Genomic DNA, 10,693 nt, shown 5'->3' with positions numbered 1-10,693 from the left:
AGACACTAGTCGGTGCCTTGTGCACTTAGTCAAATTTGCGACCGCTTGTTAGCTTATCAAATGATTTTTTATTGAACTAAATTTTGATATAAACATTTCTATATGATCAATCTTTAATTTCATGCTTATATTTACATGTTCAGTTGCATTTTCAAATTGACTAACCTATGTGCTTATTGACTAACCTATGTGCTAAGCATGAAGCTCATTTTGAGTACTTTACAAGCAAAATATGGTGACAAAATCAAGCTGAAATGGCATATTTACTTAACAATGATGATCTGTAAATATGATGACATGGAACATGTTCATGTAGAAATGATGTGGCATGAAGCTATTAACTACTGCAAACATTCACGTGGGGCCAAGGTACTACAAAGAAGAGAGAGAGAGAAAGGGGAAGAGAAAAACTGAATTCAAATATCAATAAGAGTCGGGTTTTGCCGTTTTGCTTACACCATTGCAATATTTACATGCTTTTTTTTGGGCTTTTCTTTTCTTTTTTGTTGGGCTGAAAACGTGAAACCCATTTGTTATTGGGCTTCTTTCTTAACCCAGTAACTCAATGATCCGAGACTCCGTTAAGTGTTAACTGAACTATTCTAAATAAGGTTATCCATCGGGTTGTTCATTTCTTAAAAAATATAGGGCCAGGCCAAATCCGGTCTGATAACCTAGGATCCAACCCGTACACTGAGACTATTTTTGTTTTGGAAATTCATGTGTTTTAATCATTATTATCTTTAAGACAAAAATTATTACAGATTAGTTAAGAACATATATTATTGAATGATCACAAAATCTCCAAAAACAAATTTCTAATATTGTTTAGTGCTTGTGGGTATTTATGTATGAGTTGTTATCTTCTGCTTATCGTATGAACATTCAAGTAGTCACAAAAAAGGTTCTGATATTGTTGAGGGAAAATAATCATCAACAATGCAAGTGAGCCGTTAGTTTAATGACAATCACGTTATATGTAAGGGACCGACCAATCCAATAGGACAAACAATCCAGGCAAACTGAATAGCAAAGTAACTAATTTTAACAATATTTTGATTGACTTTGACTAGTATCTCGGATACTAACGTGTTATCTTTGTAAATCTGTACTATATGCAGGTCTGTGTCGACGGCTTTCGTGGTTGAGAATGGACCAAATCCATGATCAACGTTGGGACATCCACCACGTGATCTCCCTCAATGTTAGAATTGTAAACTAAGTTGACCACCAGTCTATTGTGTAATCGTACGTTGATTATGCTGTAAATTCCCAATGCACTAATGCATTGGCAATATGTTTTATTAATTAATTAAAATTTATTTGTTACATAATTGCATTTTTTCTTTTAATGGTAATTTTGTTTTTTTTTTTGCAAGTTCTCTACAAGGTTTTGAAAATCGAACCGGACCGACCGGTCGGACCGGTCCAACCGGTGACCGGCCACTTGTCCGGTCCGGTTGAGGTGCCAGAACCAACCGGGATATTTTCGGTTGAACCGGCCGGTTCTTCGGTCAGAACCGGGCCGGTTTTGACCGGTTCGGTCATTTATTAAAGTTAATAAAATATTTTTGAAATTTTGTTATTTGTAGGGTTTGAACTCATGACCTTTTGTGCATTAAAAAAGACTTTAACCACTAGGCTATGAGATTTTCTTTGTTTAAAATGGTACTTTATTTGAATATATTGTATTTTTATGAAGTTTTCTTATATATTATATGCATATAATATAAATATATATATAAATAATTCATTACGTTAAAACCGGTTCGAACCCAGTTTGAACCCCGATTGAACCTTTGAACCGTGAACAGAAGACTTTTCCGGTTTGATGACCAGTCCGGTTTTAAAAACCTTGGTTCTCTATCAATATTTTGGGACCATGAACATTTGAAGGGTTTATTTCATTATTTGACCCCATATGTGGAACTTTGATTGTTCATTTGCTCCATATTTAAAACTATAACCATAAGGGCTGCTTTGGTTCAATTCTTTGTCATGTCTATAATAATAAAATAATTAAAAATCCATGTCATCAAGATAACTGTCGAATTTGTCTACGTCATCTGAATATAAACGACAGAAGCTTGTTTGGAACAAACGTAGAACCCTTTTTTTTCAGGAAAATAACGTACATGAACTCTTTTTCCTTCGACCAATGATTTTTTTTCTTACACGATTTTTCCTTGGCAAGGTTTTAACGAGCCAATCTTCTCACTGGTATCACCAAGTTGCTATACAAGAATGATGTACTCTTTTTCCTTCATTAAGGTTTTTATCCTACAGGGTTTTTCTTTAAAAAGTTTTTAACGAGGCACATTCTTCGTGTATGGGGTCATTCTAGGGAGAGTGTCATAAATCATTCAAAAACGAATGATCACATATGGATGTCCCACAACATAAATATAAGAGACTCATATGAAGAAAAGAAATGACAATAGTTTGTAATTGATACTAGCAAACACTGTAACAATAAACAATCTATCTTTCTTGTCTCTTATTCTCTTGTTCTATTGCTTTAAATCTTGAAATTGAAAGTTATCTTATTTACAACAATAACATCAATTTCAGTCAGAAGGCACCTTGGATGAACTACATATATCATATATGTATTAATAAAACGTGTGTTAGGTTGTTGCAACTACCATTTATAAAAATCTTTTATGTGCAAATTGCTTTCTGGTTTTCTCCTATGGCTATGAAATGACTCAGGATATGAATGAGACCTTGTTTTTATATTTATTTCAAAGAAAATAATACTCCCTCCGTCTCATTTTAATTGCCCCCTTCAATTTTACACACAGTTTAAGAAATTGCATTACTTCCCTTCAATTTGACATTTGTACCCTCATTTATAGAGGACAATTAAGATGTCAATGACTCCTCCATCAGCTTTTCAATTTAAGGGTAAATAAAGGTAAGATGGGAAAAATGAATGAAATTAATTTTAATTAATTGAAATGGACATGCATTTTGAGACATCCTAAAAAAGAATAAAGGACAATTAAAATGGGACGGAGGGAGTACATCATAATAATCAATACTCTGATTTTCAAACAACATTCTTAAAAGAATAATATCTCATTTAATGACAAGCACATAAACGGTTCAAATTAGAAGCAAGATATGTATGTATATATATATATATCCCCTAAATTTAGAAATATAATAATATGCTGCTAGGCTTTGCGTATATCAAGTGTGTGGATGAACTATTGAAAATCCACCCGCAAGAGGGTCCCACAGCTAGGGTCAAAGTCAGATGCCTAAGTCCTTATTGAAAAGCCAGCTTCTCATTAGCAGGATCGTCCCCTCCTTATATTCCACAAGCCAGGAATTCTACTCCCCGATGTGATATCCTCAGCATGAACTAGAAGCTCTCTATTTAGAAAAACTCATCTCCAACCAATCACACGCTCATAAATCATGTAGAGGAAAATTCATTGTAATAAAATACCCAAAAATTATAAAATTTTGATTTTGCTTAAAACAAAAGGAGTCTTGCAATACAGGGTTAGGTAGGTAAGTGACCACGTGAAAAATGGAGCTGATAATGGGTCACTGACCCTAGAAACCCTACCTCACCTGGTTCACACCAATTTTGCTGAGTTGGGTGGTCTCTCATAAACTAAACAAAATAAGATTTGATTTTGATTTGATTTGTTTTATAGATAAGGGAGGGGCAGACGGCATTTTGTGATTCGGTCTAGAGAATAGACCAAAATGAGGGGAGCGTAGGAACCTTCCTGGAAACCCAAAACTCAGAACAAAACAACCCAGTTGAAGATCGCGTACGTATTTGATGTCCCACCACTCACCACTCACCCCTATTCCCCCTCCTTACGAACCTTCCAGGAAATCCCCTCTTATTTGGAGCCAAAAAAAATCTGCTCCCACCTCACATGTTCTGTTCTCATCATATTTATTTTTGTGAATATTATTAATTTCAATATTAGTTGTTTTTAAGCCTGTAGGAGGATTCGAACATTCAAAGTTGTTCGAAATCCTAAAATTATAGATTTCTTAGAACAACGAATAACTCAAATGACATCATGTGTTCGAGTCTCCCCATCCCCTTCTCCTATAATCAATATATATAGAAAGACTTCTTTTGGCCCTTACAAAGTGTAGTGCGACTGCAACTAGTGGTTATTATTTGAAACTTTTCTAAGATTATATGTTCCATCACTTTGTGATCATTATTATTTGGTATTTCAAAAAAAAAATCACCCTATATACTACTTTCTCTACCATCACTCATTCACATGTTCCTTTCATATCATATGTAGGCCACAAAAGCTTTCTATATATGCTTACTACTAAGAGTTCCTGACTTTCAGCTGTCTATATATACCATATTCAACTTCTCATTCTCTTAATCATCGAGACAATAATGGAAAACATGAACAAAGGAGCAGCAAAGACGACAACAACAAGTGGTAAGGGTCCGGTCACAGATGATCAGTTCGAGGATTTCTTACCGGTGATGGCGGAGAAGCTTGATGTGGAGGCTTTTGTGTCTGAACTGTGTGGGGGGTTTCAGCTTCTGGCGGATCCTGACAAGGGTTTGATCACGTCGGAGAGTCTGAGGAGGAATTCCGCACTTCTTGGGATGGAAGGGATGTCGAAAGAGGAATCGGAGGCGATGGTGAGAGAAGGAGATCTTGATGGAGATGGAGCGCTCAATCAGACTGAATTCTGCGTACTCATGGTCAGGCTTAGCCCTTCCATGATGCAAGATGCTGAGTCTTGGCTGGAAAAGGCCCTTGATCAGGAGATAACCAAATTTAATGGTTAACTTTTGTTTTCTGTCATCGATCTTTCATGGTATTGTAAGGCAACCTCCTTTATATTTTCTTAATTCTTTGCACCATCAGATTTTCAGTATTTAATTCATGCCACCATCATCTGATAATCATCACTACCTTAAGGTAAGAAGAAAATTTTTGAAAGAAGACAGGGTACTGTTCTATTAGGCTCTCTCTGGTAACTAATCACCTGTGCTTTGGGAAAAAATTCAACGGCCAACGTAAAAAATCATTTTCTGCAAAATGAGTTTTCTCATCAAAAAAGAAGTGAACAACTCAATCATATGTAACACCATACCAAATCTGATCTCAATCTCTTTGCGCGATTTGAGAACTTTGCACACAAGCAGATTGAGAGCATGAAACTGTGTTGAAGAAAGTGGAGACTGTCCATCAGTCCAGATAGGAAAATCACAGTATTAGAAACCCAAATGACCTTTCAACTGGAGTTAAGACCCTAAACTGAGGACTGATTGTACACGGGAAATGAAAAATTAAAATAGTGCATACAAGAATTCATTAGATCTATTAAAAAAATGCCATTGCAAGATCAAATTTGCAAACTTCATCTTTCGCTGGGCTACTGTTGCCTTTATATTGAACTCATTGCCTTGCCCAGTCCTTCAGTCGCTGCCTAAACAAATATGTGCAATATAACTCTATTGGATAGTCCGTCTCAGAACACCAGATTACCGCCGTTGGTAAGCATTTTTCCTACCATTTCAATATTTTAGCTCAAGGGAACCTCAAACATTTCAACCATCTGAAAGGTTTCAGAAGTACAAGAAAAACCTGACAAGGACAGGATCCAAATACAGCAGGCCAGAAACTTACGTAGAGTCAATAGGGAAATAAAAAAAGCATTCAACCGAAATCTCCGCCAGATTACAGGCTAGATATACCAGCACAATCTAACAAAAGGACCCAGTACTAGTGCTTTAGCTTCATTAAAGCAGGAAACCAAATGAAAAGACTACAGTCAATGGCCACAACATACAGACCACAAGCATCTATTGATTACAAACCGACAATAACCTAAAGATCATGAGCACCATTTTCTACTTTCTATGTAAATCTATAGCAGAAAACCGAATTAGGGCAAGTATGAGTTTAAATGCCTTCCCCCTTTCCCTTCAAGAAAAGACTCTTCACGTCCTTGATCTCCTAATTGGGGATCGGCTGCAGGCAGAGAGATTTAAACGTAAGCGGATGATCCATGATAAGGAAGTAAGCTCACAAGAAAGGACTTCAAAACCACTCTTCAAGTGGGAATATCTACCTGCGGAATCTGCCATGATCAGGACTCCTGTGCCTGTCATATGCTGGGCCATCATACCGATCATAAACAGGACTGCGAGCTCGACCATAATCAGGACTTCTTCGCTTACGATTTACAGGACTTGGGGATCTTCCATAAGGACTATCCCCACGCCTAGCATAGCCACCTCTTCTAGGACTATCATATCTATCTCCCCTTTCATCATCATCCCTCAGAGCATACTCAACGGAGACGACCCTATCCAAGATTTTGCTGTAGAAGAAAAGCATTATCAGTTCATCAAGGAACAAGAGCAATCTCATGGCCCCAAAACAAATAATGAAACAAAAGGAATACAAGGGGTAAAAGTGGTGACAGTTGATACTTACGTCATATGAGTACATTCAAGGGCTTTGGTAGCATCTTCCTGTGTTTCAAACTGAACAAATGCGAAATTCCGCCTAATCCGTACACTTGCAAGCCTTCCATACTTTTCAAAGTGTCTTTCGATATCATCAACCCTTGTGCGAATTGGATCAAAGTTGATCACAAACAAGGTTTTTGTAGGCCTCTGATTCGGCATTGACCTTGACCCATCACGATGTCGGCCACGTTCTCCCTAACAAACAAATAACCTCCACTCAAAACTATTCATAACAAAAATACTGATAGCATTAAGGAAACAGATGCAAAGTTGAAAGCACACCCTGGCCCACTCCACTGACAGCCTGCGCCTGTCATGACCAAATGGCATATTGTCAAGTCCACGAATGGCATCAGCAGCATCACGCTCATCCTCAAAGTAGACAAAAGCAAAGCCTGCACCAAAATAACAAATATCAGAAGAAGCAAAAAAATTGCATTGCATTACAGTCAAGTCCAGCCAACTAGCCATACATCAGCCAGATAAGTAATTTTCCCTGGCAATAACTAAAAGTATACAAAACCTGAAAATAGGTGATGTGATGGGCTGATGAACATAGATGTAGAGGCCTTGCATGATGAACTAAATCAAGATGGTGGCCTACTAAAGATTTAAAATCCAAGGTTTCAGGTCTGAGATGTCATTGATAAGCATGCTTCACCATTCAGACAGCACGAGTTCAGTAATGGAAGGCATGACATGATAGATTCAATGATCCCCCTATAATCAGTTGTGGTACGCATGGCATGATATATTGACTCATCCTGCCATAACCATTCTTGTAAAATGGCAACATTAGGCGGAGAGGTGGGTGAGTGACAGATGATGGCGTGAAGAAAATGCAGGAAGATGTCATCTGTGAGTGGAAGGAGAGCAAACAGGGAAGTTTCCAACCCATGGAAGTTTTTTTGCAGAGAGAATTATGGCAATCCGGAATAGAAGCTCAATTTCCATTAGTATAAGTTCCTGCGTCAAAACAAAAACTCAATACGGAGATTTTCTCCAGTAAAACTGCACATTTTCAGATCCCTTCTTTAATTTCTTCTAGGATGAAGTAATTTAATAGAGTCACACTATAATATAAAAAAAAAAATTCATATACAAGAAATTTGCGTTGCTATAAAAAAAATTCTCAACATAACGTCCATGTCAGAACAATTTCAGTGTCCAAATTAAAAAAGCTACAACAAAAACTCAAAAGTGCTCCTAAACCCGTTGAGTGCATATGCTTGGCTTCAAGCCATATGATTCAAGTCATGTACCCAAATAAAAGGAAAGGTGATTCATAGAAAACAGCTGAACCAAAAAATAATATCAGAGAATGTAAGTGCCAATTTAGTCAGGAAAAAAAGGAGAAAAGGCTAAAAAGTAAAAACAAAATCATGCTAAAGATGTATCAAAAACAAAGCAAACTTACTAGAGGTTCCATTAGAAAGCTACAGATAAATAAGCAAAAGAAACCGGCCCCAAAAGATTACAGATGCGACAAAGGAAACAAAAGGACTTGGAAAAATGTAACAGCTGATACAAACATAGTAACTCTCCAAATCAAGGAGCATACATTTAAATTTTCCAAAAATGCGAGAGGACGTTATTGAGAATCAAATTTAACCTTGATAAGTCTGAAACCATACATATTAAGAAGAGATGATGCCAGGTTTTGTCTTAGAGAGATGGTAAGTAGGAATCAGCATTTCTAAGGGACTCAAAAACCGTAATTCCAACTACAGCACATTATTCAGGTAACTTTACACCACTAAAAGCACAAAACAAACTCCCATCAAAACATAAGGAAAAAAAATGAGCATACTGCATAATAACCATAATGTAAATTTACATTGATAATGAGTCAGTGCCCACGCGGACAATTACCAGATTTAACCAAAAAAACAAGCTCACAATTACCAGATTTCATGTCCACGCGATCAACCCTTCCATACTTGGAGAACAACCGTTCCAATTCAGACTGGCGAGTCTCATACTCAAAGTTCCCAACAAAAATTGGCTTCATCCTTGCAGCTTTCTCCCACAAAATACCTTGAGGAGGGTAAACCAACACACAAATCTTGTGATTATGTTCGGCTCAAAAGGGACATAAGAAATAACTGCTATAAATTTAATTTCACTCCGCCAACAAACAAGCTGAAAGAAAACTGCTGCTACGGAGAAAGACAAAGAGATTCAATAGAAAACTGCTGCGCGGATGTTAAACGATTATTGATGGTTGTACTGATAAAATCAACTGACAAACCGCCATACATAGCATCGTTACACAGACGACGAAGAGAAGGGGTATTACCTGGAGAGCTTCTACAGTTCGAATCGGTCGAAGAGAAAACCCTAGCCAAAAAAGTGTGTCAATTTTTAGGGGTGGTCTGCTTTATTTATATAGCCAAACAAAACCCTGAAATTTACCAGGACATATCCCTGTAGACGGAGAGGGCCTGAATAAGAGCAACTGCAGTGAGGCCATTTTGCTGGCCCAAAAGTGTAATCTATTAGCCCTAATGCTGACCCAAGCAAAAACATGAGCTACAATGACACACTTTTATTGTCCCGAAGATACTGGCCCAAGCTTGAGAGAATGGATGTTCCATGGCTTGTTTGCTAACTGTCAGATGGGGCCCACTGAGGTCTATTCAACCAATATCGTATACGATCGTCTTCCATGGGGTGCTCAAACACACACAGATATATATATGTATGTACAATATAACACACACACACACACACACACACACACACATATATATATATATATATATATATATATATATATATATATATATATATATATATGCATGTGTTATATATCAATATATAGATATGCATAATGTGTGTATATATACGTATGTACAATATATGTGTATTGTGTATATTTGGCACCAAAAACGTAGCTAGCAAATTTACACCATTGTACAACTCCAAGAGACATTTTCTTTCCATTCTCAGCCACATCAGCAAAACACGTCCCCCAATACAACCACATCAGCAAAACACAATTCTCAATACATTATATTTGCCCAAGCAAATCACAACCATTGTGATTGCTCTAACCGTTTGATGACGGCCTTCAAGGATCACCGTGGCGCTATAACAGCCGTTAATTGGTAATGGACTGCGTGATCATATGCGGTATTGGTGTACCCCATCTATTTAAATCTACACTTTTCAATAGGGCTGTGCAAATGAAACTAAAAACCGGACCAAAATTGATAATCGGACGGTCGATTCGGTTTGGATCAGTTGGTTGACCGAATTTGATCAAACGGTTTCAAAAACCAAACCTAATCGTGTTATGTCAATCCGATCAGTGGTTGAAATTTTTGTAACCACCAATTAATCGAACCGGACCGGTATATATATATATATATTAATATTTAATATTTAATGTCTTTTAAGCTTTAAGTTTTAATATAAATAGGGCTCGGCATCGGGCCGGGCCGGGCCGGGCCCAGGTCTGGTTTAGTTCTTCGGGCCTCGGGCCCATAAAGTTCGGGTTTCGGGCTCAGGCCGGGCTCCCACGGTCTGTTACTATTCATCCTCTTTTAAAATTATAAAATTAAATTGTTTATCATAGGATTCGAAGTTGGGACTTTTAGATAAGAGAGTAATAAACTGACCAACAAGCCAACGCTACTTTCATGTTATATTTGTCAACTAATTAAATTATTATCTTTACATACCACCTGTTATATTTTTAACACAATTAAATAATTTTAGTTTTACCTAATGAGTATTGATTTTAAATTTATATTATACACATCTATAGTTTTAAATAGTTTAATTTTATACTTATTTTATAAAATCTTAGGATCTTAAGATTTTATCAACATTTATGAGTAGATGGTCATATTATGGCTTTAGGGTTAGGACTTAGGTTTAGGGTTTAGGATTTAAGATCTTTAGGGTTTAGGGCATTTAGGGTTTAGGGTCTTTAGGGTTAAGGGTTTAGGGCTTTTAGGGTTTAGAGGTTTTGGGTTTTGGGGTTTAGAGTTTAGGACCTTTAGGGTTTTGGAGATTAAATCCGCGCGGGATGGGTCGGGTCGGGTCGGGTCGGGACGGATATAAATTGTCATCCCTGCTTACAATTGATTAATGCCATAATTGTACTTTAATTTTTATACAATTGAACAATATTTTATAGAGTGTGAAATATATATGTGTTATATACACATACATTGCAATAATATATATATGTAC

At 36.9% G+C, this 10,693-nt stretch overlaps 2 protein-coding genes across 3 annotated transcripts; one reads left to right on the top strand and one right to left on the bottom strand.

The window, feature by feature from the left end:
* Positions 1-4,168: 4,168 nt before the first annotated feature.
* LOC119982640 (calcium-binding protein KIC) lies at positions 4,169-4,891 on the top strand. Its single transcript, XM_038826119.1, has one exon. The coding sequence runs from the start codon at positions 4,394-4,396 to the stop codon at positions 4,796-4,798; it is 405 nt and encodes a 134-aa protein (XP_038682047.1). The 5' UTR covers positions 4,169-4,393; the 3' UTR covers positions 4,799-4,891.
* A 724-nt stretch (positions 4,892-5,615) lies between these two features.
* Positions 5,616-8,929, bottom strand: LOC119982638 (serine/arginine-rich splicing factor RS31-like). Of its 2 annotated transcripts, none has more exons than XM_038826117.1 (6): positions 8,790-8,929; positions 8,396-8,527; positions 6,773-6,885; positions 6,456-6,685; positions 6,088-6,339; positions 5,616-5,987 (listed from the first exon to the last, which is right to left on the bottom strand). In XM_038826117.1, the coding sequence occupies exons 2-6, from the start codon at positions 8,499-8,501 to the stop codon at positions 5,957-5,959; spliced, it is 732 nt and encodes a 243-aa protein (XP_038682045.1). In that variant the 5' UTR covers positions 8,502-8,527; positions 8,790-8,929; the 3' UTR covers positions 5,616-5,956. The 2 variants fall into 2 exon arrangements, with proteins under 2 accessions (XP_038682045.1, XP_038682046.1); XM_038826118.1 differs by lacking the exon at positions 8,790-8,929 and adding an exon at positions 7,014-7,456 and having other exon boundaries at positions 8,396-8,533.
* Positions 8,930-10,693: the final 1,764 nt, after the last annotated feature.

The sequence above is a fragment of the Tripterygium wilfordii genome, chromosome 17 (genome assembly GCF_013401445.1).
Source record: "Tripterygium wilfordii isolate XIE 37 chromosome 17, ASM1340144v1, whole genome shotgun sequence".
NCBI lineage: Eukaryota > Viridiplantae > Streptophyta > Magnoliopsida > Celastrales > Celastraceae > Tripterygium > Tripterygium wilfordii.
The sequence above is the reverse complement of the archived record's forward strand: the minus strand, read 5'-3'. Positions and strand labels throughout refer to the sequence as shown.